The 26362-nt window shown below is 45.0% G+C and overlaps 2 protein-coding genes across 7 annotated transcripts; one reads left to right on the top strand and one right to left on the bottom strand.

Moving 5' to 3' along the window:
• Positions 1-41: 41 nt before the first annotated feature.
• Positions 42-9337, bottom strand: LOC118362398 (DAP3-binding cell death enhancer 1-like). 2 transcript variants are annotated; one of them, XM_035742697.2, is made up of 11 exons: positions 8960-9337; positions 4442-4559; positions 4080-4182; positions 3768-3912; positions 3459-3635; positions 2907-2992; positions 2600-2818; positions 2332-2493; positions 2116-2208; positions 1846-1999; positions 42-1717 (listed from the first exon to the last, which is right to left on the bottom strand). In XM_035742697.2, the coding sequence occupies exons 1-11, from the start codon at positions 8988-8990 to the stop codon at positions 1491-1493; spliced, it is 1515 nt and encodes a 504-aa protein (XP_035598590.1). In that variant the 5' UTR covers positions 8991-9337; the 3' UTR covers positions 42-1490. The 2 variants fall into 2 exon arrangements, with proteins under 2 accessions (XP_035598590.1, XP_035598589.1); XM_035742696.2 differs by having other exon boundaries at positions 42-1720; positions 8960-9332.
• bicc2 (bicaudal C homolog 2) lies at positions 8317-25458 on the top strand. Of its 5 annotated transcripts, none has more exons than XM_035742694.1 (19): positions 8317-8428; positions 15741-15787; positions 16227-16296; positions 16484-16563; positions 16660-16821; positions 16992-17045; positions 17153-17347; positions 17990-18262; positions 18414-18545; positions 18841-19030; positions 19173-19312; positions 20242-20426; positions 20915-21110; positions 21525-21564; positions 22787-22950; positions 23829-24039; positions 24289-24452; positions 24652-24751; positions 24864-25458. In XM_035742694.1, the coding sequence occupies exons 3-19, from the start codon at positions 16230-16232 to the stop codon at positions 24992-24994; spliced, it is 2484 nt and encodes an 827-aa protein (XP_035598587.1). In that variant the 5' UTR covers positions 8317-8428; positions 15741-15787; positions 16227-16229; the 3' UTR covers positions 24995-25458. The 5 variants fall into 5 exon arrangements, 4 of the variants coding, with proteins under 4 accessions (XP_035598587.1, XP_035598588.1, XP_035598586.1 ...); XM_035742695.2 differs by having other exon boundaries at positions 8349-8423; XR_004821192.2 differs by lacking the exon at positions 8317-8428 and adding an exon at positions 14012-14398 and having other exon boundaries at positions 24289-24414; positions 24864-24907.
• The last annotated feature ends 904 nt before the right edge of the window (positions 25459-26362 follow it).

The raw sequence follows: 26362 nt of genomic DNA, 5'->3' as shown, positions 1-26362 counted from the left end.
TAATGACATTTTCTGCACATCTCAATGACACACAGGCTGGGTTGTATAAAATAGCGTTATATTTGTATTGGTGTTAGACACCTTGTGTGTTCAGCAACAGTAGGCTTCCTAAAGCATGAGAAAATACAACATACAGTGACTACAGTGAAAATACATACATGCACATAATACACAAGCCTCAAGTTAAAGCCCAGGCCCCCGTTAGAGTATCTTTATGTTTTCAATTACTGGACAGAGTTGGATAGTTAACCCCTGATAATAAATGGCAACATTGTTGGTAGTTTATGATAGACTTTGAAAAAAGGACAAAAATAAAATCACTTTTCATTCACATTCTTTTAGCCTAACTCTATGCCATTTTAAACAGGGTCAAGTACACACCAGAGACACTGTACTTAGAGGCAAAGCATGCTAAGGCACACATTACACTAAGTGGCCAGTTTATTAGGTACACCACTCCATTTCACAAAAATGGTTCGATCCTACAGACAGTGAGTTACGATGCCGTGGCCTGCTTTATAAAGCAGACGGGCATTGATGCATTGTTACTGTTCGATTGACGTTAGAATGGACAAAACGAGTGACTGAAGCGTCAATGAGCGTGGCGTGATCGTCGGTGCCAAGCACGGTGGTTCCAGTATCTCTGGAATGGCCGGCCTCCTGGGATTTTCACGGGTTTACCGAGAAGGGTGCGACAAACAAACATCCAGTCAGCAGCAGTCCTGTGGGTGAAAACAGCTCGTTGATGAGAGGTCGATGGACAATGGCCAGAATCGTGCAAGATATCAGGCGTGTAAGCGACCACTCCTATCAGCTAAAAACAAGAAGAAGCAGCTCCAATGGATCACCAACACTCCTGCAACTGAAAACCTTTGCCTGTTCCAACGAATCCCAGTTCCTGTTGCGTCATGCTGATGGCAGAGTCAGGATTTGGCGTAAACAGTGTGAGTCCATGGCCCCACCCTGCCTGGTCTCAATGGTACAGACTGGTGGCGGTGGTGTAATGTTTTCCTGGAAAATATTAGATCCCTTGATACCAATTGAGCAACGTTTCCATGCCCCAAAGAATTCAGGCTGTTCTGGAGGCAAAAGGGGGTCCAACCCGATAGTAGATAGGTCGTACCTAAGAAACTGGCCACAAAGTATATCTCAATACCATCTTTCTACCCACAGGGCAGTTTATTGTACCACAACTGGCCAAGCTTGTGCCATGAGAGTATTACATTGGAAAAACACTGATAAAAGGTATTGAGGAAAAGTCAACAGGTAAAGCCATACCTCATATCTGACATGCATGTCTTTCAGACATGTATTGCCGTCTCCCATACTCACACACACGTTCCTCAAAACATTGACTTACACTACATACACATCCAGTTCTAAGTGCTGACAGTGAGACACAACCGAGTGGTTAAACATGTGACCATGCTTTCCCTTTTCATCCTTATCCAATCACAACGACATTCGGAAGTCATGACTGTGTGCGCTAACTATCCCACTCCTAGAGTCCACCTCACGGCGTTCCCATCAAAGCTGGGGGGGTGGAGGGGGAGGGAGGGCGGAGGGGGACCCATACTCCCTGTGCTCCAGGAGTGTGGGAGGGGAAGGGCGGAGCCACTGGAGGGTAGGACAGGGGAGGGGAGGGTGGAGAGTGGTTCCCGCAGACGGTGCGATACGGAGAAGCACGGACAAGAGCGGATAGAGCGCAGGACGGCATCTTCTAGAGGGAGAGAAAGGGGAGATCATATCAGAAGAATCTATTTAATTCAGATGTGTAAATAAGAGGTTTTAGGGCAAAAAAGCTAAGTGCAAATCTGAATTGAGTGAGAGTGTGTGTATCCTTACCCTCCACTCCACACTGGGGCGTCAGTAAAGTCTTGGCCTGGCTGCTTCCTGCCTGGGCAGCCCGCTGATAGAACCCTACTGCTGTTCTGAAACACTGAGGCACCCCGAACCCACTCTCATAACACTGGCCCAGGAACAGCAGCGCCTCGCTGTCCTACACATACCGATAGAGAAACAAACATCTGATTCACACTACACTGAACTGAGAACAGGTTATGATGGATGAGTGAATGACAATTGGTGAGTTTATGTGTAGAGGATGTCACTCACTCCGCTCTCTGCTGCCATCTTCAGGTAGTGCACCGACTTACGGCCATCTCTGACTGGCTCCTGTGAGAACAGGGAACCCAGATACACTTGGGCCTGAGAGAGAGGGGAACGAGAGAAACAGGAAGACAGAATAAGACGACTTAAAAGCATTGACTTTCAAATGTCGTCTTTTTGGCCAAGTCACACAATCATAACAGACACTTCCTTCTCACTCACCTCTTTCAGTCCAGCTGAGGCAGCCTGTTGCAGCAGGCTGATGGCTGAGTCCAGGTCCTTCTGTGTGCTCTGCTGCCCTCTGCTGTTGAGGAGGAGTTTGGCACAGCGGTACTGAGCCTGACTGTGACCCCCAGACGCTGCCTGGCTGTAGAAGTGAAGAGCCTGGAGAGTGAAAACCATGAGGGGAGTCATGAGAGAAATGGGACAGGGAATTACGAATATCACAAATGTTAAAAGTCCAGATTTGGACTGTGCAAGTGTTTCTTACCTTCTCCCCGTCTTTGCCTACCCCCCTGCCTTTCTCGTAACAGACTCCAGTGTTGAACTGAGCCTTGCAGTAACCCCGTCTGGCTGAGGCCAGGAAACAGGAGAAGGCTGCCTCATAGTCCCCAGTCTTAGCACTCTCCAGACCGATGATGTTGAGGACTACAGGAACGCTGGAGTCGGCCACCTGCTGGAGGTTCTGGGCAGCCCCTGCTAGAGCATCCTAAAGATCACAGGGTCAGAGGTCATGAACAGAAGGCCGCTTCACAATCAGACAGGAGTTAAAACAGAGGATCAGCCTAAAAAAATACCTGCTCATTCTGCTGCGGAGGCGCTTCTCGCCTTCTGGCTCTGCGTTTGTCTTCAGGATGGGAGGACTTTGAGAAGGACGTCTCCTCTGTAACATGGGAAGAATCAAGAATAAAATGTGTGCATGCGTTTAGGCCTGTGTTTGTAAATCAAGTAATCCGGTAGGCATGAATATGTAAAGTATAACTATAATATAACTATACGAGTACAATTTCATATAAGAGAAATATAGTTACCCTGACCATTCACTGTTAGAATGTAAAGGGTGGCAGGTAGCCCAGAGAGGAGAGCCAGCAACCGGAGGGTTGCCAGTTCAAATCCCGGGTCCGACAGGAGAAATCTATCGGGAAGTGAGCTGGCAACCATGGGCTGCTGGTATTAAATCCTAGATGCCATTGAGAAAGGCACTTAAACCCCACAACGACAGCACAACACAGTGTGTTCGGAGAGGTCGGGTTAAAAGCGTCAAATAAAGTCACATTTTGGTTGAGAGCTTGTCTGCAATTGGCCAATAAAGCGATTTGAACCTCTTGAAGGTAGAATGTGAGACTGACCTCTTCCAGAGGAGTGGTGACAGTCAGCGAGGAAGCCGTCAGCGATCGCATCTCCATGGAGCTGGTCAGAGCTGCTGTAGCCGTTACTGCTGCCGCTGGTGCTGCGTTGCTGGGCCTGCTGTCTCTGTGGCAGACAGCTCACACTCCTCCCTCTGGGCAGCACATCACAGCGAGACACTGGACGTACACAAAAGGAAGGAGATCAGACTCGCACGCACGCACGCACGCACACACACACCTGATCGTCATACCTTAAAATCATTCACTGGATGAATTGCTTGGGATTCTAGTGGTTGTGACATAACTCACGCATCTCCAGTAGGACGCGGTAGTCAAACTTCTGCAGCGTGTCCTGTACGGCCAAGCATCCTGTGTTCGGATTGGGTTCGGCCCCAGAGGAGACTCGAGAGTGGACCCTCCTACAGATCTGCATCAACAGAACGGCAGCTGCCCCCTAGAGAAAGGTCATACGTCAACTTCACCATCGCCATGGGAAATACATGTTTGCAAATTTGGGAAAACTTTTCTGTAGTCTACATTTTAGGTGGAAGAGTGACGGTTCACTGGGAATGCTGGGTAATGTGTTTGTGACTGCGTGTTGGTTTCGTGGCCAGGTCATACCCAGCCCACAGCATCCAGAGCAGTGTAGCGCGGGAGCCCATCGTAGCAAAACTGAGAGGTCCTCTTCTTCCACCACTTGTCTCCATCCTCCCCTTTCTGAGAGCTGGAAAGAGAAAGGTAAAAGTGGAAAGAGTAAGAGAGAAAATAAAAGTGGGTGATATGAGTGACATTTTTATAGACTTGTAGAGTTTTTATTAAGTCATCCCGGCAGGAGCCTCAACAGAGTCACGAGAGAGGGTGTATGTCCCCATTTCCCCCCAACAGCAGTCTACATGCACAGCAGAGACAGGCCAGGGCCCACAGGATGATGCAACCAGCTGCAAGGCTAGCGAGGAGGGAGGGAAAATGAAGGGATGAGGTACCTGCTGTCGGGGGAGTGCCGGCTGGTGGAGAGGAAGGTGGAGGAGTGGATGACCTCATCCTCCACGTGATGATTCTGAGACAGGCGCAGGGGGGCGTTGCCATGGCACCGGCTAAAAACTGGGAGCGGGGGACGGGACAAGATGGGTTGTATTGAGTTAGCCTGGAAGATACTGCTGATACCATCTGTACTTCCGCTGCACATTTAATAGTGGGTTAAAGTCACATGCACAGAGCACAAGTATTAACCTTTTTTAATATTTCATATGCATTTCAATAAGAGGCACTCTTAAGTAGTTGTGTATTCTGTGCAACACAGGTCTTTATCGTCATCAGGATGTTCAAACAAACCACAAAACACAAGGTGTCACTAAACAGGCTACAGCAGCGGTTGGTTAGTCAACGTTTTGTAAACAGACCCCCAACCGGCTGAAACCCAAACAGGCTGGCTGATCACGGTTGGCACGGTGTAGGCTCGCCAACTGAACTCAACTCTACGATCGGAGTTGCCTGGAAACCTGAATCTATTTTTATCTTGTGCACTTGCTTAAGGTGATAGAAATCTGAATACACTACCAGTGCTTTGAAAAGTTTGTGATTATATACTAAACAAAAACACAAAATGCAACACGTAGTGAACATTTTTCCAAAGCTTACTTCTTGCAAAATTTGTGCACACATTTGTTTACATCCTCTTCACCAGGTCTTGACCTGACTGCAGTTCTCTTGTCGTAACAGACTTCAGTGGGCAAATGTTCCCATTCGATGGCCACTGGCCCGCTGGAGAAGTGTGCTCCTCACAGATGAATCCCGGTTTCAACTGTACCGGGCAGATGGACTCACGTGAGTGAGCCGTTTGCTGATGTCAATGTTGGGGGTACGGTATGGGCCAGGATAAGCTACGGACAACACAACTGCATTGGATCAATGGCAATTTGAACGCACAGAGATACCGTGACGAGATCCTGAGGCGCATTGTCGTGTCGTTCATCCGCCGCCATCACATCCATGCGCCAGCATGATAATGCATGGCCCCATGTTGCAAGGATCTGTACACAATTCCTAGAAGTGGAAACTGTCCCAGTTCTTTCATGGCATGCAAACTCACCTGACCTGTCACCCATTGAGCATGTTTGGGATGCTCTGGGTCGCTGTGTACGACAGTGTGTTCCAGTTCCCGCCGATATCCAGCAACTTCGTGAAGCCATTGAATAGCGAGACAACATTCCACGATCAACAGCCTGATCAACTCTATGCGAAGGAGATGTGTCGCACTGCATGAGGCAAATGACGGTCACACCAGATACTGACTGGTTTTCTGATCCACGCCCCTACCTTTTTTTTAAGGTACACTACATGATCAAAAGTATGTGAATACCTGCTCGTCGAACATCTCATTCCAAAATCATGGGCATTAATATGGAGTTGGTCCATATTAAGGTCAGGGCTCTGTGCAAGCCAGTCAAGTTCTTTCACACCGATCTCAACAAACCATTTCTGTATAGACTCCACTTTGTGCACGGGGGCATTGTCATGTTGAAACAGTAAAGGGCCTTCCCCAAACTGTTGCCACAAAGATGGAAGCACAGAATAGACTGGTATGTTACTGTATGCTGTAGCAGCCCCTGATCATTATTCCTCCTCCAAACTATGTAGTTGACATTATGAATTAGGGCAGGTAGCGTTCCCCTGGCATCCGCCAAACCCAGATCCGTCAATCGGAATGCCAGATAGTGAAGCGTGATTCATCACTCCAGAGAACACATTTCCACTCCTCCAGAGTCCAATGGCGGAGAGCTTTACACAACACCAGCCAACGCTTGGCATTGCACATGGTGATCTTAGGCTTGTGTGCGTCTCTCTGCCATGGAAACCCATTTCATGAAGCTCCCAACGAACAGTTATTGTGCTGACGTTGCTTCCAGAAGCAGTTTGGAACTCGGTAGCGAGTGTTGCAACTGGATGTCGACCGATTTAATCGGCATTGTCAATTAATTAGGGCCGATTTCAAGTTTTCGTAACAATCGGTAATCAGCATTTTTGGATGCCGATTACATTGCATTCCACGAAGAAACTGTGTGGCAGGCCGACTACCTGTTACGCGAGTGCAGCAAGGAGCCAAGGTAAGTTCATAGCTAGCATTAAACTTATCTTATAAAAAAAACTTAAACCTTCACAAAATCACTAGTTAACTACACACAGTTGATGATATTACTAGGTTAACTAGCTTGTCCTGCATTGCATATAATCAACGCGGTGCTTGTTAATTTATCATACAATCACAGCCTACTTCGCCAAACGGGGGATGATTTAACAAAAGCACATTCGCGAAAAAAAGCACAATTGTTGTACGAATGTACCTAACCATAAACATCAATGCCATTCTTAAAATCAACACACATTTTTTTAAACCTGCATATTTAGTTAAAAGAAATGCATGTTAGCAGGCAATATTAACTATGGAAATTGTCACTTCTCTTGCGTTCATTGCACACAGAGTCAGGGTATATGCAAGAGTTCGGGCCGCCTGGCTCGTTGTGAACTAATTTGCCAGAATTTTACATAATTATGATAGAACATTGAAGGTTGTGCAATGTAACAGCAATATTTAGACTTAGGGTTGCCGCCCATTCTATAAAATATGGGACGGTTCCGTATTTCACTGAAAGAATAAACGTTTGGTTTTTGAAATGATAGTTTCCGGATTTGACCATATTAATGACCTACGGCTTGTATTTCTGTATATATTATATTATAATAAAGTCTATGATTTGATAGAGCAGTCTGCCTTTAGTGGTGGTAGGAAGCAGCAGGATCGTTCAATCATTCAATCAAACTTGACTGCGTTGTCCCAGCAGCTCTTAGCAATGCTTGCTTCACAGCGCTGTTTATGACTTCAAGCCTATCAACTCATGAGATTAGGCTGGAAATACTAAAGTGCCTATTAGAACATCCAATAGTCAAAAGGTATATTAAATACAAATGGTATAGAGAAAAATAGTCGACGCGTCTTAATTCCTATAATAACTACAAGTTAAACTTCTTAACTGGGAATATTGAACCACCAGCTTTTATTCTCATGTTTTGAGCAAGGAACTTAAACATTTGCTTTTTTACATGGTACATATTGCACTTTTATTTTCTTCTCCAACACTGTGTTTTTGCATTATTTAAACCAAATTGAGCATGTTTAATTATTTCTTCGAGACCTAATAGATTTGATTTATTTATGGATTATATTAAGTTAAAATAAAAGTGTTCATTGTTCATTCCGTGTTGTTGTAATTGCCATTATTACAAAATATTTAAAAAAAGATATATAATAATTTGTGTGATTAATGGGAATCGGCTGTTTTTTGGACCTTCAATAATCGGTATCAGCGATGACAAATCATAAACGGTCGACCTCTAGTCGTAACCAAGGACAGACAATTTGTACATGCTTCAGCGGTCCCGTTCTGTGAGCTTGTGTGGCCTACCACTTCACTGCTGAGCCGTTGTTGCTCCTAGATGTTTCCACTTCACAACAATAGCACTTACAGTTGACCAGGGCAGCTCTAGCAGGGCAGAAATTTGACAAACTGACTCGCTGGAAAGGTGGCATCCTATGACAGTACAACATTGCAAGTCACTGAACTCTCTCCAATGTTTGTCTATGGAGATGACATGATTGTGAGCTCAATTTTATACACCTGTCAGCAACGTCTGTGGCTGAAATAGCCAAATCTACATAAACAATATATACAAAAGTGTCTTTATTCCCAGTCATGTGAAATGAATAGATTAGATTCATTTATTTAAATTGACTGATGTCCTTATATTAATTATAACTAAAATCTTTGGAATTGTTTCCTGTTACGTTCATCATTTTGTTCAGTGTACTTTCCTGTGGGTATATTGTCTCGTATTATTTCCGCCAAAAGGACCAATCGCACCGACACCCGGTAAAGGACCATCCGCACCGGTAAAGGACCATCCGCACCGGTAAAGTATGTGAACATATCATTTCACTCAACATTCTGGCTTGTAGAGGTCGTGAGATAACTTTCCTTATGTAAAATGTCTGGCCGACGTAGAATTCAATGCAATTCTCCGTCGGATTTCCAGTCAACGATTCGAGTTGAGTTTAATCGGCTAAGTGAAGGCAGTGTCAATTTAAGTACCCATATAACAACGATTTGTGGAGCAGAAAGTAGTACCCAAATGCTGGTTTACGCATACACTGAGCATGATCTGCCTCAGTTTTAAACAGACGTCCTGCATTAAGTTAGTGCATTCTAGAACTTTAGAGAACTTACGAGCTGGCAAGCATGTCAATGATTTTAGTTCGTGCGCATAACACTAACGTTACTCTCATGCCAAATCAAATTTTAGCTAGCTGGATAGCTAATTGATTTGCAAATGTAGATAAAACAATGTTACACTTCTATAGACGAATCTAGCAAACTTCGACCCGAGTGCATAAACAAGGCTGACTAGCTAAAGTTGATGGAGAAAATTGTTAATGATATTAAGTTTACCTCTTCCAACAAACCCTTGTACTCTCCACATATTTCGTTGTCCTAGGGCGAGTCTCAAGATGAATATTTCTACATAATTGCGCTAAATTAGTCTCAAAAAAAATATCCAGGGGAGTTTTCTCTCCATGAGTACAGTAACGTTCGCTCTACCTAACTGGAAAAATTAAGTATTGAACAGTCACGAATTATTTAGGAAGGTGGCGGGCAACGTCACCCGGAAATAGCAAAACGTCAAGTGATGCAAGAAGGTTGTTTGCGGTTACACATTGTCATCTAGCGGCTATCATGGTTAGAACCAATCTAATAAAAACACATTTTAAGAAAAAAATATTATTTTTTATCTACCCCCGAACAAATCCTCCCCTAACCCGGACGACGATGGGCCAATTGTGCGCCGCCCTATGGGACTCCCGATCAGGGCCGGTTGTGACACAGCCTGGGAACGAACAAGGGTCTGTAGTGAGGCCCTAGACCTCTGCACCACTTGGGAGAACTAAATCAAATCAAATTGTATTTGTCACATGCGCCGAATACAACAGGTGTAGTAAAACGTACCGTGGAATGCTTATTTACAAGCCCTTAATTAACCAACAATGCAGTTTTAAGAAAAAAAAAGACTTACGAAAATATTAAAGCGCAACAATACAGTAACAAAACAAATTGTATTGTATTGGTCACATACACATATTTAACATATGTTATTGTTGGTGTAGCGAAATGCTTGTCTTCCTAGCTCCAACAGTGCAGTAGTACAGTATCTAACCATTCACAACAATACACACATATCTAAAAGTAAAATTATGGAATTAAGAAAAATATAAATATTAGGATGAGCAATGTCAGTGTGGCATTTTACTTATTTATTTTACTAGACAAGTCAGTGAAGAAACATGTACATGTGGGTAGGGGTAAAATGACTATGCATTGATAATAAACAGCGAGTAGAAGCAGGGTGGCTTGAGTCTGGCAGTTTTTAGGGCCTTCCTCTGACACTGCCTGGTATAGAGGTCCTGGATGGCAGGAAGCTTGGCCCCAATAATGTACTGCGCCGTACACTCTGCCCTCTGTAGCGCCTTGCGGTTGGAGGCCGAGCAGTTGCCATACCAGGCGGTGATGCAACCAGTCAGGATGCTCTCGATGGTGCAGCTGTATAACTTTTTGAGGATCTGAGGGCCCATGCCAAATCTTTTCAGTTTCCTGAGGGGTAATAGGCGTTGTTGTGCCTTCTTCACGACTGTTTGGACCATGTTAGTTTGTTGATGATGTGGACTCCAAGGAACTTGAAGCTCTCAACCTGCTCCACGACAGCCCCGTCGATGAGAATGGGTGTGTTCTTGGCCCTCCTTTTCCTGTTTTGCCTGTTTAGCCTGTTTTCCTGTTTTGGCTCTGTTCTCAAGCACTTCAGAAATTATACAATGACTACGAAGTTAAAGTTCAGACTGTGAGCTTTAATTTAAGGGGTATTTTCATTCATATCGGGAGAACCGTTTAGAAATTACAGCACTTTTTGTACCTAGTCCCACCGTTTTATAGGACCAAAAGAATTGGGACAAATTCACTTCTGTATATTAAAGTAGTCAAAAGTGTAATATTTGGTCCCATATTCCTGGCACGCAATGACTACATCAAGCGTGTGACTCTACAAACTTGTTGGATGCATTTGCTGTTTTGGTTGTGTTTCATATTATTTTGTGCCCAATAGAAATGAATGGCATTTTGGTGTTGCTTTTATTTGACATAATGTCAGAGTATGTTTCTAATCCTTAAGAGTCTATTGACGGGCCCATGCGTCAGTCTAAGTAACATAATAATCCCCGGCAAGATGGCTCAGTTTGTGCTGGAGATATCATGTTGGCCTTCCGCATCTGCGACTGAAGGTGGCCGAGCTACAGCAGTGTTTGTCAAACCACGAGACATCCCAAAAATCAGTCTTTTCACAAAAACGTCTGGAAACGGTTATGACCACTCTATGGAAAGGGGATATACTCATGAACGCGATGGTGTTTGCAGTCTTTGCTCTAACACCCCCCACTAGTATCACGGGACTCGTTTGAAAGTATGGAGGGAACTTTGTGGCAACAAAAAGAAGGGGTTAAATATTTGTCCAAAAAACACAAATATGTTTCTTGCATCTCCTAGATATAGGACAGACTTCAAAACCATATTCCTTATGACTTCTTTTTTGTACAGTTTGTTTCTGCCTATGAATGTGTTATTCACTGCATTTCTATGTGCTATAATAGTAAAGGCCAAATTCTATATTTTACTAAATGAAAATGTTTGTATATATATATTTTTTAATACTTAAAGGCGTCCTAAACTTCTAAATCAAATAGCTAAATGATGCTAGGATCATCTTAAAACAATTCCAGATGTTAGCTTAGTATGCGCCCCTCCCCCCACCACAACAGCTTAGACTTTTAGAGTCTCTATTTGATCCCCTCGCCACTCTTGAAGTCACCCTCTGGGAGTGTCCTCGGCAACACGTAACAACGGAGGGCCCTCTGAGTGAGTTGTTCGGGGCTATAGGGGCTGGTTTGAGGTTCACCGATTGTTAGCGCTTCTCACCACTTGCTTCCTGGATGTCGCTGAGAGCTGTGCCTGTTGCAGCCTGATGACCTTGCTGGCCTCCTTCACCACCCTGTCTAGCCTGTTTGTGTCGCCTACATTAAGATTGACAAACCAGGCCACCATTGAAAACATCAACCTGGATCCAATAAAACTCCTGCAAAACAGTGTCGTCATTGTCTAGCTGACATTAAACAAGTCATGTCGTAGCTGACACCCAAGTTGTCGTGTCGTAGCTGACACCCAAGTTGTCATGTCGTAGCTGACACCCAAGTTGTCATGTCGTAGCTGACACCCAAGTTGTCATGTCGTAGCTGACACCCAAGTTGTCATGTCGTAGCTGACACCCAAGTTGTCATGTCGTAGCTGACACCCAAGTTGTCATGTCGTAGCTGACACCCAAGTTGTCATGTCGTAGCTGACACCCAAGTTGTCATGTCGTAGCTGACACCCAAGTTGTCATGTCGTAGCTGACACCCAAGTTGTCATGTCGTAGCTGACACCCAAGTTGTCGTGTCACAGCTGACACTCAAAGTTGTCATGTCATAGCTGACACAAATTGTCCAAGTTGTCATGTCATAGCTGACACCCAAATTGTCATGTCATAGCTGACACCATGTCAAGCTGTTGTCATGTCATAGCTGACACCCAAGTTGTCATGTCATAGCTGACACCCAAGTTGTCATGTCATAGCTGACACCCAAGTTGTCATTACATAGCTGACACCCAAGTTGTCATGTCGTAGCTGACACCCAAGTTGTCATGTCACAGCTGACATTCAATTCTTTCGGCAGATACCTTTTTGAATCTTAATTCGGGGCAGATATTTTAAGACTTTTTTGGAAAACAAACACACACACACACACACACACACACACACACACACACACACACACACACACACACACACACACACACACACACACACACACACACACACACACACACACACACACACACGCACACATAAAAACACAAAACACACCCACACACGCATAGTGCATGCATGTCATCATTTTGCAGGTGTTAGTGTCTGACACATACAAAGGGTCCATTCCTGAACACTGGGTCTCCTGGCATGGATTAGGGACCCTTGGAAACAACAGGCCCCTTTTGGCCCTAGGATACTGGTGTGGTGGTTAGCTTTTCTCTTTGTTGCTGTTCCAGGGTTAACAGTGACACACCCCCCTGACTGGATGACACTCATACTCTTTCACAGAGCTGGAACTGTGAAGTCAAGTTTAATCTCACTTAAAATGGACGAGTTATAAATCCTTGGAACCAGACAGTTTCCATGGGGATGATGTACGTCAGAGTTGCCTTGTTTTCCTCAGGCGAATCATCCTAGTTTGAACCTTTTTACTGCAGTGGGATGAAATCAGGGTCACACAGTGTTTCTTGTCAGTCTTAAACAAATCTACTTTGAAACCAAACTATGCACCTCACTCACATGGGTATGGGATTAAACAAGAAGAAGAAACCTTTACCATGTCAGATGTAGAGGATTTTGAGTATGCATCCCAATACTACACTTTATATACAGTACCAGTCATCAGTTTGGACACACCTACTCATTACAGGGTATTTCTTTATTTTGACTATTTTCTACAGAATAATAGTGAAGACATCAAAACTATAAAATAACGCATATGGAATCATGTAGTAACCACGCAAGTGTTTAACAAATCATCTTGGTTTTACCCCTGTTTGAATTCTGAAGTTTGTCTCCTGTAACTCTGTTTTGGGGGATGGGGGAAGGGGGGGCATGTAGCGGTATGAAATGCAGTGGGGATTTTACCTCTTTTTGTCACTTTTCTCTTTTCTTTACCCATCTTTCCTCTGTGCTGAAGTTTATGACTTTCTCACCGCCTGCTTGTTCGTAAACAAACAGGTTGCCAGGCAACTCTGGCAAACAGAGCTGGAGCTGGTTGTTAGTGGAGCGGCTCTTTTATCCCCAGCATTGTTCCCCAACGCCCAGGTTCCCCCATCCCTCCCACCCCTCAACTTTCCCCAACCAGTCCCTACACCCATCCAAACCCCCTGACCCCCCCCCCCCTCCTCCCATCTCAGGAATCTCAAGCCCTCTTCCTCTCATTCAGGTTTCGGGGGGACCCTCAGTACAAGAGGTGGCACTTTGGGTACACTTCATTTCGGTAGACAAATGTAACTGATCAGGATGGGATGTGTGTGTCTGCTTGCCTATGGATAGTTGGTATACAAAGGTCTTCTGACGTTGTCTGTGTTGCCGGTGTCATATCCTCAAAGTAGGACATCGGGATTAGTGCATAGAGTATTATTATAACCCCTCTTCTGAGCCACCTATGCCCCTCTTCATGTTCTATCTATGGCCTATTGAAATGTGTGTGTGTGTGTGTGTGTGTGTGTGTGTGTGTGTGGAGGCGGGGATGTAAGGGGGGCTATGGGGGGGCAGAGGGGGTGTTTCTCTCCCTTCTCTCCCGTTGTCTCTCTCTCTGTCTCCTTGGACACACTGACGGATTCTCAGTCTTACTATGGCCACCAGAACGGAGGAAAGGTCTCCTCTCCTTACCCAGATAGAACCACACAGACCTGGCCCAGAACCCATCCTGAGCCAGCTAGAACAATACCAGCCTCACCTAGAACCAAGACTAGAATGTAGTCTAGAACCCAGTCCCGGACCCATCCTAAACCAGGACCAGACTCTATCTCAGATCCATTTTCCTTCCCCATCCCCATCCCACCGCGACAGAGAGGAAGAGGAGGATGAGGATGAGGAGGAAGGAGGTAACTCCGGACCAGGACCAGAGCCTGTGGTAGGTGAACATTCGGACCCGGAATGGGTTGAGGAGAGATTCCGTATCGATAGGAAGAAACTGGAGGCCATGCTGTATGGTAAGTTTGCTGAACAGGTTTGACGTGGTCTTGTGGTTCTGCATTGACCTCCAGCGTGGTCATAAATTGACCAAGGTTGAATCGCGATAGTGCGTTCCATAAATTTCGTACGGTTACCTGAGTTGACTCAGGAAAAAAAACGTTTGACTTCACAGTAATTGTAATGCTGTCCACGGTTCTTCTGCGTAATGTGAATTCTGAGAAGCTCTTAGCGTTTGTCTGGCACAGCACCTCCGTATATAATTGCCAGGTCATTAAGCACGCTGTCGTCATTGCTGTTAAGCATGGTTACATTTTCTGCCTTGATGATTTATGAGTTGAGGTTGCTTGTGTATTCACAGACGTTTGGGCTCAGACAGGGTTGCTGTATCATCATTCTCATTCTGTCATGACAATAGCGTAGAGGTGTCTGTCTGTGTTGGGTATCGGTGCAGCGGCAGGTCTGTGGCAAACTTCCTCCCCTGTGTTACAGTGGAAACTCTGGCAGGAGTAGTGAATTATAGGCTGTTCCTTCTCTCCCTCAGCTTCGATATGGAAGAATCTGAGTATCTGAGCGGCTTCATGTTGTTCATAGTGTGTGTGTGTGAAAAGAGAGAGAGAATGGGTATTTGCATGGGTAGACCTGTGAATAAGCCACACAAATCACACTGTGCCAGCCAGCCAGTGTTTAATAAACATCATATTCTCTTTCCCCTAAGTGTTATCTAGCATGCTGTGTTGGGACTGAGATCTGGGACATTAGGGTGTGAGTAATAACTATAGAGGGATAGGCCTCCTAGTTGTTTTCCACCCAGTTATTGAGTGTGACCGTGTTTGTTATTTAATTTCTGGTAGGGTAGGGGGTCCATGCGTCAGTGAAATAAATACCTTTGACGCGATTAGCTGTCTCTGGTGCCCCCCATTCCCTCTCACTCCGCCCCATGCTGCTCGCTCGCCCATTCCTTGGTTTTGGGGGAGCGTAACCCATGGCGATCAGAGGACGGGGGCTTTTTTTATGGGGGCTCCCCCCTCACCCTGTAAATGTCATTGTGAAGCGATGGCCTTTTAAAAAATAAAAAAAAATGTTTACCTTCCAGCCCTCGTCCCCCTCTTCTCTGCAAATTTCAACTCTCCCTGTTTAAATGTTGACCCTTAGATCTCACATACTTCTCTCTTTGAAGAAAGTGTTGCTTAGACACAAACAAACCGTTAACCAGTAACCCTGTATGACCATTGTTAATATTAGGTGAATGTGTGTTTGTATATCTTTATACCTCCGATTATGTGCAGTAAGTTACTCTCTCTCTCTCTACCTTTCTGTCTCTCTCTTCACTTTCACTCTCCTCTCTTTCTGTTTTCTCAGCCCCTAGACATGGAGAGGGACTTACAGGTGAAGAGTTCTTTGGGAGAGTAAGTATGCAGAACGAAGGTCACACTGACACTGAGAATAAAGGGTGGAGGTAAAATAAATCAAATGATGCGCAGACGATCATGTAATGTGGAAAATAACTCACTGAAATGAAACCACATGCAATGAAAAGTCTACAGATTTACCGGAGGAAATCTGCATAGAGGACATGAAAGGTCACAGACTGACTGTCGACATTGTTTCTCGGCAATTTGCCGTTGTTACGGCGGCGATGAACCGCTTTGAGATGCTAATGAAGTATTGTCTTCGCTGAATAGGACGTGCTTTGGCGTGTGTGTGTGTGTGTGTGTGTGTGTGTGTGTGTGTGGGATGTATGGACTGGTGTTACTCTCGTGGTAAAACACCTGTCTTTCGGACTCCTTCGTTTCTCTGTCTCACACACATATTGACACCTGTTATTTCTGGCATGTTGTCTTGCAGGTGATGGTGGAAACTAACACCCAGGTGAAATGGCCATCCAAGCTGAAAATAGGAGCCAAGTCCAAGAAAGGTGATGTTACCTCTATCTGATCTAGAATACCTGACACCTCCATACTCAAACAAGCTGTCTCAATCTGTCTCAATCTCCTATACAACTTGATATTCAATATTATACAAAAGATTTAACAGAGTCTGCCTGCTAGTGCATGTCTTTTAGGATACAAACAATGAATCTGTCTCTTGTATCGATAATGCAGACCCCCATGTGAAAGTGGATGGGAAAAGAGCCAATGTTCTGGAGGCCAAAAAGAAAATTCTAGAACTTTTGGAGACCAAGGTGAGTGTCCTAAACTGAGGTATAATCAAATACTGCACATGTAATTAAGTCAACTAACTAAATACAGTTCGTTAAACCCATGTTCTCCTGAGCCAGGTCAACAAGGTGACCCTGAAGATGGACGTGGCCCACACCGAACACTCCCATGTGATCGGGAAAGGGGGCGGGAACATCAAGAAGGTGATGGAGATGACATCATGCCACATCCACTTCCCCGACTCCAACCGCCACAACGCCACTGGAGAAAAGAGCAACCAGGTACTGTCTCTAAGTAACCCACAGCAGTTTCTTAGCAACTGTCTCTAATCAACCAGGTACTGCACCTTAGTAACTGGATACTGTCCCTTAGCAACCAGGTACTGCCTGTTTGTTATTGTTCTTAAGCAATTTTATTTGGTCTCTCCCCTCTCTCTGCCTCCCCTGTCCAGGTGTCCATCGCTGGGCCTGTCCAAGGGGTGGAGGCAGCCAGGAAGAGGATACGAGTCAGTGTCTCTCCATCTTAATGCATGGGTGGCCTTCATCTTTATTTTGTACATGTGATCTATACACCATCATGACCTCTCACCCTTCCCTCTTCTGTGTCCCTCAGGACCTTCAGCCGCTGGTGTTGACCTTTGACCTACCAGTGACCCTGGTGTCCCAGGCCCTGCCGGATGCAGCGTCGCCGGTCATCCAGCAGGTGGCGCAGGCTCTGGGGGTCAGTGTGAGCTTTAGGGCCCAGCCCAGACTGTACAGCAGCTGCTGTGTGGTTCGAGCACTGCAGGGCAATTCCGTCGCCATCAAGGTCAGTGGAACACAGATGTACTGAGGGCCACAGACACACACACACACAGATAGATAGATACAGACACACACACACACACACAGTCCCCTTTTTCTGTCTCATTGTTTTCTCTATTTCTTTGTGACTTTTAGATGCACTTCCTCCTTACTTTCATAAAGAGAAACCTCCACTTGAAAGAGAATATTAATTTAATATGATTCTATATATGCACACATTCTGTCTCTGTCTCTCTGTCTCTTTCCCTCTGTCTCTCTCTCTCTCAATTCAATTTCAATTTCAGGGGCTTTACTAGCATGAGAAACGTATGTCAACATTGCCAAAGCAAGTGAAACAGATAATAAATACAAAAGTGAAATAAACAATAAAAAATGTACATTAAACATTAAACACACAAGTTTCAAAAGAATAAGACATTTCAAATGTCATTATGTCTCTCTCTCTCTCTCCTCTCTGTCTCTGTCTCTCTCTCTCTCTCTCTCTCTCTCTCTCTCTCTCTGTCTCTCTCTGTCTCTCTCTGTCTCTCTCCCTCTCTCTCTCTCTCTCTCTCTCTCTCTCTCTCTCTCTCTCTCTCTCTCTCTCTCTCTCTCTCTCTCTCTCTCTCTCTCTCTCTCTCTCTGTCTCTCTCCCTCTGAACCCTAACAGAAGGCGGTGTGTGTGCTGATGGAGCTGCTGCTGGGGTCAGAGCTCGGGGCTGGGGGTCAGGGTGGGGTCATGGGGGTGGTCAGCACCCAGCTGGACGTGACCTCCCAGCAGCACCTCTTCCTGCTGGGGCAGAACGGAGCCCACTTCCTGGGGGTCATGCACCAGACCCAGACCCAGATAGTTCTGCCAGACCTCAGCGCCCCACAGAACCCCCCCTCACTGCTCATCCAGGGAAGCCCAGACGGAGTGTGTCTGGCCAGGCAGCAACTCATGGTGAGGAGCAGTCAAATTTGACATTTTTATTTTGATTGATTATTTGATTCAAACAGACAGACAATTAGATTTGAGGTAAAAGTGCAACCTTGTTCACTGTGGAGAGTTTTCTAAGAGACCCGGAAGAAAAACCCCTGTTGTCATTCTACAGGACTGTCTGCCTGTGTGTCTGATGTTTGACATGCGTGAGGATGGGGAGGCAGACCCTCGGAAACTTGCTCAGATGATGCAGAGTCTCGGTGTCTTCATCAGCGTCAAACCCAAAGTCAAACAGACCGCCAAGGTACAATAGTGCTATAGCAAGTGTTATAGTCATATTATTGCTAAATGTTTGGTACTTTAGTGTCTGCTGAAGTACTGTACTGTGTTGGACTATATTTCCTGGTTTGTATGATATGGGGAGAATCTCAATTGCATACTCCTCGCGTCCTCTCTCCACGCCTCCTTCTCAAAATCCTCCCCTCTGACCATCGCCTCCAATGGGTTTTGAGAAGGAGGTGGGGAGAGAGGACAGAGGACATGAGGAGTATGCAATTGAGATTCTCCCATTGTTTTGTGTGTTTGACTACATTTCCCAGTCGGTGGTGGTAAAGGGTCTGGAGAGGAACATCTCCAGTCTGTATGAGGCTCGGAGGCTGCTGCTAGGGCTGGAGTCCAGCGAGGTCGCCATGACAGCCAAGATGAACTCTGACCCTAGGTTGGCTGGCAACGGGCTGACCAACTACTGGCTCAACATGCTGCTGCAGCAACTCCGCCTCTCTGACCATGGTGTGTGTGTGTGTGTGTGTGTGTGTGTGTGTGTGTGTGTGTGTGTGTGTGTGTGTGTGTGTGTGTGTGTGTCTTTTCATTTATGTATCACTGTTTTCACCTGTCCTATTCTAATCTCTAATCTGATCTCGACTTGTCTCAGGCTCAGTGCCCACCACTGAGGCTGTGATTGGCTCTTTTTCCCAATCTAAACCCCACCCGTCACCTCCACCAGGCCTGACTCCGCCCTCTGAGGAAGTGAGGATGGGACTGAAGGGGAAAGAGAGCAGGCAACTGGAGAAGGTGTGGAGAGATCGGGTCACCGTCAGATCCCTGTATTAATCCATATAACTAACACACAACACTACAAAAAACAATCACATTTTACCCCTCTCGTACTAGACTCAATGAAGTACTGTGAGAATTTGAGAGAGTGAGCGATATCATGGATTGATACCACAGGAGGCTGTTGAGGGGAGGACTGCTCATAATAATCACTGGAACGGAGTGAATTTTTATTTATATTTATTTAATCAGGAAGGGCTCATTGAGATTTAAAATCTATTTTTCAAGAGTGTCCTGGCCAAGATAGGCAGCACAGAGTCATTGCAAAAATGACAGACAAAACATGGAAAACTACAAGTAATCTAGTAAAAACCATAGAATTCACAGGAGTATAACAAAATCATGAACAGCAAATTAAATACATTGACAGGTCAGGGAATCAGTCTCAAGATCATTTATCAGTGATTTAAAAATACCAAATCGGGACAAGTTCTTCCGGTGTAAAAGTATTTTGAGAGGCGTTCCAAGACGATGGCGCAGAGTACATAAAAGCCCTTTTACCAAATTCAGTTGGGACATTTGGAACAGTTAGCAGGATAAAGTCCAGCGAACGAAGAGAGTACCCACCACATTTCTGAACAATAAAAATGCCCAGATAAAAAGGTGGTAAACCCAAAATGGCTTTGTAAATAAAAGTATATGAATGGAATGGTATCAAACACATAGAAACTGTTTTGTTTGATGAGTTCAATTCCATTCCATTAATTCCGTTCCAGCCATTACTATGAGCCTGTCCTCGCCAATTAATGTGCCACCAACCCCCTGTGATTGATACAGTAGTAAGGCGTTTTCCCTGCAGGAGATTTGATTCTGCAGTTGTCCTAAGGGTGGCGCTATTGGATCAGTAGGATCAGGTTTGACCAATGAGATCACCTCTGTTTCCCCAGATCCCAGAAAACGAGGATCCGTCCGGCCTGTCCGACGAGGACGAGAGCCCTGGTTCGATGACATCAGAGCTGAGTGATGTCATGAGCCAGGTCAGGATGATGAGTCGGAGGAGCAGCCTCCAGGGTCCTGAAGTGTGCAGGTTCCTCAACCAGGGGAGACGCCACTCAACAGGCCAAGTCATGAGGTAAACACATTCACACTAGGGAGCGTACTGTGACATTACGTTGTTCCTAGACAGAATGGGTGAGGTTAGGATTTTGGTTGGATAGGCCCAAATATCTGTGGATTTGATCTTTAGATAGGAGCCCCTGTTTTTTTTCAGAATGGAATGACAAAATATAAACCAAAACATTTGCATATTTATCTTAATTTAGTAGATGTTTAGCCTTTTGTTCTGCTGTTTTTTGATATTGCCCCTGGAAAATAACAAGAGAATTTGGGACCGCAGGGTTATTTGTTTTGCAGTTTAGCAACACTCGTTCTAAATAATAATGTCAGAAAGGTACAGGTATTGCATTTATTTATTCCCTCTCACCAGTATCATGTCTCAATGCTCCTTTCTGCCCTTGGATTAGTTGAGAGAGCTACTTGGCTAAGTGAGTCCTACAAAACAGCTTTCACACTCTGTGGCTCAGACCTGACCCTGGTCTCACTGCCGCTGCTCTGTTGCAGACTGCTGGACGGAGAGAAGGAGGGAGGACGGAGTGAGAGACACAACAGCCTGAGAGAGATGGAGGGGGGGAGGGGTGATAGTAGACGGAACAGCCTGCGAGAAATTGGGGGAGAGAGGAGTGACACTAGACGGAACAGCCTGATGACGGATTTGACTCCGAATCATGACACTCTCACTGACGTGTTAAGGAACGAGGTGAGACTCCCTCTGATTTCAAATGATTTATTAACAGGTTTGTAGCAGCTAGAACTTTAAAAAAAAAACCTGAATGAGAAATATGGAGGAGCATATTATGTCACACGGTGTGTCTTGTAGACTGTCTCATCAATTGATTTGACCTCTTTCTTTGAGTCTTACAAAATCTAATTTGAAGATTGTGTGTATGTGGTAGTTGTTGTTTTTGCCCTTATTTGTCCACTTGGTGCCCCTGAACCAAAGGTTACCGTGGGGATAACATGTTTATCTCCGCGGTAATGGCAGGACGTGCTAGGTCAAGTCATCTTCTGTTCTGTTCTCTCAGTAAACCCCCCCCCCCCGCAGGACACATCATTTACAGAACAACATAACATTTTTCTCCTTGATTTTACTGGCCTTTTCCTGTTTCTGCAGGATTATGACTATGAGATGAAGAAACTGCTGGCAACTAGAGGTTAGACCTTTTTAAAATGCTTCTGCCTTGTTTTGTGATCAGAAGCCCAGCTCATTAAAAACATAATTTTGGTTTGTCCAGGGTTCAGTCACACAGAAAGGTATTTTTGGACCTGCAGAGGAGTCCTACCAAGAGGGACTCATTTAGCAGCTGCACCCGGACAAATGAGCTTTCATCACATATCACTGGGATGGGTCACTTGCCACTGTCTGTTATTGAGAGATGAGGTAGCTCGTGTTTGTTGTTCAGATCAGTGATGGAGGGAACCCATTAATGAGCCAGAGCCTTGAGAGAGAGAGAGGGCCTATTTACGTGCTGCACATTGCCAGAGAGGTGATGGAGGGGATGCACTTATGGGCTGCGCCGTGCCAAAGTTAGATAGAGGATCATTGCTACTCCCACTGAATGTACACACTCTGGTGTCTGATACACTGTCTCAGCCACACAACCACACACACACACACACACACACACACACACACACACACACACACACTCTCTCTTTACCATCATTCAGAATGAGGGATATTTTGAGGATCTTTAGCCAAATGGTTCTAAATTCCCTCAGTGTTGCTTTATGGGATTATGAATTAGCAGTTTGAATGAGCCATCTGCCTCGTGGTCATTACGATACTATGAGAGCTAGACACACACACACGTGCGCGCGCACACACACACACACACACGTTTTTTTTTACACATCACACACTCCTACATGGATCCTGTAATACACACTCTCACACTAATTTCAATGTGTTTAGCGTCTATGCCTATGAGATTCTTCATTAAGTATTATGTATCAGTGCAATTAAACACTTAAATTAATTACAATTAAACACTGTTCTCTGTCTGCATTATTCAACACCACTGTGTCTGCTTGTGAGTGATTTATATTTATAACTTGATGTTTATCTTTCTTAGAGTAAGTTATGTGTGTGTTTATGTTTTTGTCTGTGTCTATCGGATCTGTCTATGGCTGCGTTTACACAGGCAGTCTAATTCTGATATTTTGCCAATAACTAGTCATTTGAACAATCAGATCAGATCTTGAGCCAATCATTTGGCATAAAAGAAAATCTGAATGGAGCGTCCTGTGTTAACGCAGCCTACGTGTGTGTGTGTGTGTGTGTGTGTGTGTGTGTGTGTGTGTGTGTGTGTGTGTGTGTGTGTGTGTGTGTGTGTGTGTGTGTGTGTGTGATGTATTTTATCTCCACTCTCCCAGCCATGCAGAGGAATCCGGTGGTGACAGAGGTTCGGACCCCCACTGATACCTGGAGTGGTCTGGGCTTCTCTAAGTCCATGCCTGCCGAGGCTGTTAAGGAGCTACGCAACGTCAGCCGACGCAGCTACAAACCTTACCTGGCAAACACTGGCCAACAACAACAGGTACAACTGCTAATATCTTACCTGTACTTAGAATCCCTATAAACCTACCTGACAAACCCTGGATAGCAACAGCTCACCTTACTAGCTACTATTAGCTTACCTGGGCAGAAATTGGCCAAAGGGTTTAAACCAGCATCACCTGTGATTCTATTTCACCTGTACTAGGGCTATCATCTTACCTGCTTTTACAACAACCAACGATCCATTTTCAATGGGCTGTATTGGTGACCTGTCCTCTTGGTTTATCAGCCGTCAAGCAGCTGGCCTCGCTAAATGCTCTGTGGACAGCCACTGAACACCACACTAATTTGGGTTAACAGATACGAGAGGGAACTGTCTGATGACTTCTGTGTTGTTCTGCGCTAGGGGATTTAGGAGTGCGTATCTGTGTTCCGCCTGATATTTTTTTTTTTTTTTTGCGAGCTTGGAGAGGCATTGAGCTGGGTGAGAGTTTGTTTAGGAATATGATTATTCTCAGTGTTACTTGGCTCGATTGGTTTTCCTGCACTGAGAAATGCCAAGAGCCGGAGAGAAACTGTGAGCACCAATTACCACCCTGTCTCATCCACTCATCCTCAGGGAGGGAAAGAGAAGGAGAGAGTGAGTGAGAGAGAGAGAGGGGGTTGGAGGAAAAGTGAGGAACAAAGCGAAGGGAGTATAAACAAGCGGAATATATGCAATTAAACCCCGTCTCTCCCCCATCCTCTCCCACTATTTTCTGCCTTTCTCTCTCTCTCTCTCTGTCTCTCTCTGTCTCTCTGTCTCTGTCTCTCTCTCTCTCTGTCTCTCTCTCTCTCTCTGTCTCTCCCTCTCCCTCTCTCTCTCTCTCTCTGTCTCTCCCTCTCTCTCTCTGTCTCTGTCTCTCTCTCTCCATGTAGACATGGGGCCCGCAGAATGCGAAGGAGAAAGTGTCCAATGGCAGTAATTCAGAGAACTGGCGTGACAGACGTGGATCATCCTCCCCCATTTTCCCTTCTCCATCTTCCTCCTCCTCTTCCTCCCCCTCTAACTTCTCCTCTTCCTTCTCCTCCACGTCGTCCTTCCCGGCATTTGCATCTTCAACAAACAGACCCCGAAACGATAAAACCTGTACGTTTCTTTGTGTGTCTCGAACAGAGAGGGTGTGTCACAAAGAGAACTTTGAAAGAAATGCAATTCCAATGTCTGGCTGATCTTCAATGTAGTCAGTATCAAAGATGTGCTTTAAATGTCTTCCATCTGAGAGCTATAGAAAGATGTGAGACTTTGTTATGCTTTCTGTCGTAACTCTTCCTTCTGTCACTCCCCTACTCTCCACATTCCTCCCTGACCTCTTCACCTTTGACCTCTGACCCCTAGCGGAGAACTTCCTGACCTGCAGTAACTACTTTGAGTGCATGTCCTCTGTGAGGGCGTTGACTGCTAGCCAGCTTAGCTCCTCCCTCCAGCCTACGGACGATCTCCCAGAGCTCCTGAGCCAGCTCGGTATGGGGAAGTACATTGACGTGTTCCAACAGCAAGAGGTACAGTTAGACAATTAGCGCCCCCTGGGGCATAGGAGTAACACATTCACAGAGAAACAGGTCATTCCTCTATCTGTTGAAGTAGCCTACATAGGCAGGACCGACTAAAATGTTTCCAGTGGCACAGAGGAGGACTTAATGAGCATCCAGTCGTCTATGTACTGTCTGAGCAACTGTTTTCATGCCCCTATTTCTGCAGATTGATTTCCAGACTTTCCTGACTCTGTCTGACGAGGATCTGAAAGAGGTGGGAGTGTCCACGTTTGGAGCGAGAAGGAAGATGCTTCTGGCCATCTCAGGTGAGTGATCAGTAAACACCATATAAAACCAATCCACTTTAATGAGGACACCTTATGTATAGAACATCTCTCTCTCTCTCTCTCTCTCTCTTCTCTCCATCCATACATCCAGACCTAAACAAAAGTAAACGGAAACTGTCCGAGACGCCTGCTGTGAAGCCAGGCTACCTAGAAGGTGGGGCAAGTGGCCGGCTCCCACGAATCATAGATGAGGACACCGCTGCTCAAAGAAACCACTGGTGAACCCCACACAACATGACCTAACCTGGGTAGAACTGCCTGTAAAAAAAACAGATCCATGATCAGATTGGCTTCCACATATCCTAACCGTGGTGGCAAACCCAGAAATGACTTTAGATCCGTGTCCAGGGGCAATTTGATCCTACTGCCATGCCCTACACCAGCAGCCTTTACCCAAAGCCTGTCCCAACAACCTCGAGACCAGAGGGACCCTAGCATTGGGAAGACCCCAGTATTGTCTAATGGAAAGCTGAGCATTCATACAAACTATGTGACTGTCACAGACATTCTCTATTGGCCTCTCTTCTCCCCAGATAGTGCCTTATGCAAGCCTGTGCTCTACTGTGTTGCAGGTTGAAGTCCACTGTTAACCACATATATGCATTGTACATAAAACCTACAAGGGGAAAAAATGAGAATGTATGATTATATTATTTGGAGATGATTATTAAACGTTTCCAAAAACTTGCCGCCTCTTTTTTTTTTTTTTTTTTACCTGAGAACTTATATGTTTCGGAAAACCAATTGATCTTAATTAAAACCTTCGTTAGAATGACCTGTATGTTAGTACATTGTAAAATAATTATTTGTTCACTGACTTGCCTAGTTAAATAATAAATAAATAAAACGTATATGGTTCCAATAAGTTAGAGGTCCATCGCTAGATGGCACTGACGTCACAAACAGTGTGCTTTTTTTTATAGGTTCAAATCACGTTCTCCACCCCTCATTATTGCGTCAGTAGGCCTAATTAATTATACGTCAATTTTAGAATGAAATCAACCAGCAAAGACATTAAATAGAGCTAGATGGAAAGCCAGGAGTTGGGTTGATGTTATATGAACATTCAGATAAAAAAAAATAAAAAACAATTCTAGCCCAACGGGATTTATTCTCGTGAGTAATGTGAAACGCCTTTCAATATTGTCTCTCCTCACCTGAGCGCACATCTAAAAGTTCCAATTACATGTATCAGCCGTTAGCAGGCGTGAAGCCATTGCCTCCGTATTTGAGTCGTTTCTCATTTATTTAGAATATTGGTAATTAGGTGGGATCACGTAGGCCTCTTGGGGCCAACGACAGAGTATAAACGACATTGCTAGACTAGATTGACGCGTTTAATCATACCAAAACGAAATTATTTAGTGTAATTTTAAGTGAGAATTATCTTGCAATTTTTCAACAAGGCTATGTGCACATGGCTTTGATAAACATTTGGCATAACGATCAAAACAAGACCTATAGAAATCAGAGCAAAGCAAAAAAGCAACACTTTTTTTTTTTACACTTCCAAATCAGTCTGGTTGCTGCTCATCGCACCAGTGGCGCTGCCGTCGCATGTATCATCAGTCACACTGCGCACTAGATGAA

Source organism: Oncorhynchus keta, chromosome 4, assembly GCF_023373465.1.
Source record: "Oncorhynchus keta strain PuntledgeMale-10-30-2019 chromosome 4, Oket_V2, whole genome shotgun sequence".
In the NCBI taxonomy this organism is placed as follows: domain Eukaryota; kingdom Metazoa; phylum Chordata; class Actinopteri; order Salmoniformes; family Salmonidae; genus Oncorhynchus; species Oncorhynchus keta.
The sequence above is the reverse complement of the archived record's forward strand: the minus strand, read 5'-3'. Positions and strand labels throughout refer to the sequence as shown.

Bases quoted from the DNA above. Each gene is read 5' to 3' on its own strand.
- LOC118362398 (XM_035742696.2), bottom strand. From the start codon at position 8,990: ATGTGGAGAGTACAAGGGTTTGTTGGAAGAG. The intron at 4,560-8,959 runs GTAAACTTAATA...CCCCGCTCCCAG, and splicing joins ACAAGGGTTTGTTGGAAGAG to TTTTTAGCCGGTGCCATGGC. The intron at 2,819-2,906 runs GTATTTTTTTAG...TGTGATCTTTAG, and splicing joins CTCCGCAGCAGAATGAGCAG to GATGCTCTAGCAGGGGCTGC.
- bicc2 (XM_035742692.2), top strand. From the start codon at position 14,038: ATGGCCACCAGAACGGAGGAAAGGTCTCCTCTCCTTACCCAGATAGAA. The intron at 19,031-19,172 runs GTGTGTGTGTGT...GACTTGTCTCAG, and splicing joins ACTCCGCCTCTCTGACCATG to GCTCAGTGCCCACCACTGAG. The intron at 21,565-22,786 runs GTTAGACCTTTT...CCACTCTCCCAG, and splicing joins GAAACTGCTGGCAACTAGAG to CCATGCAGAGGAATCCGGTG.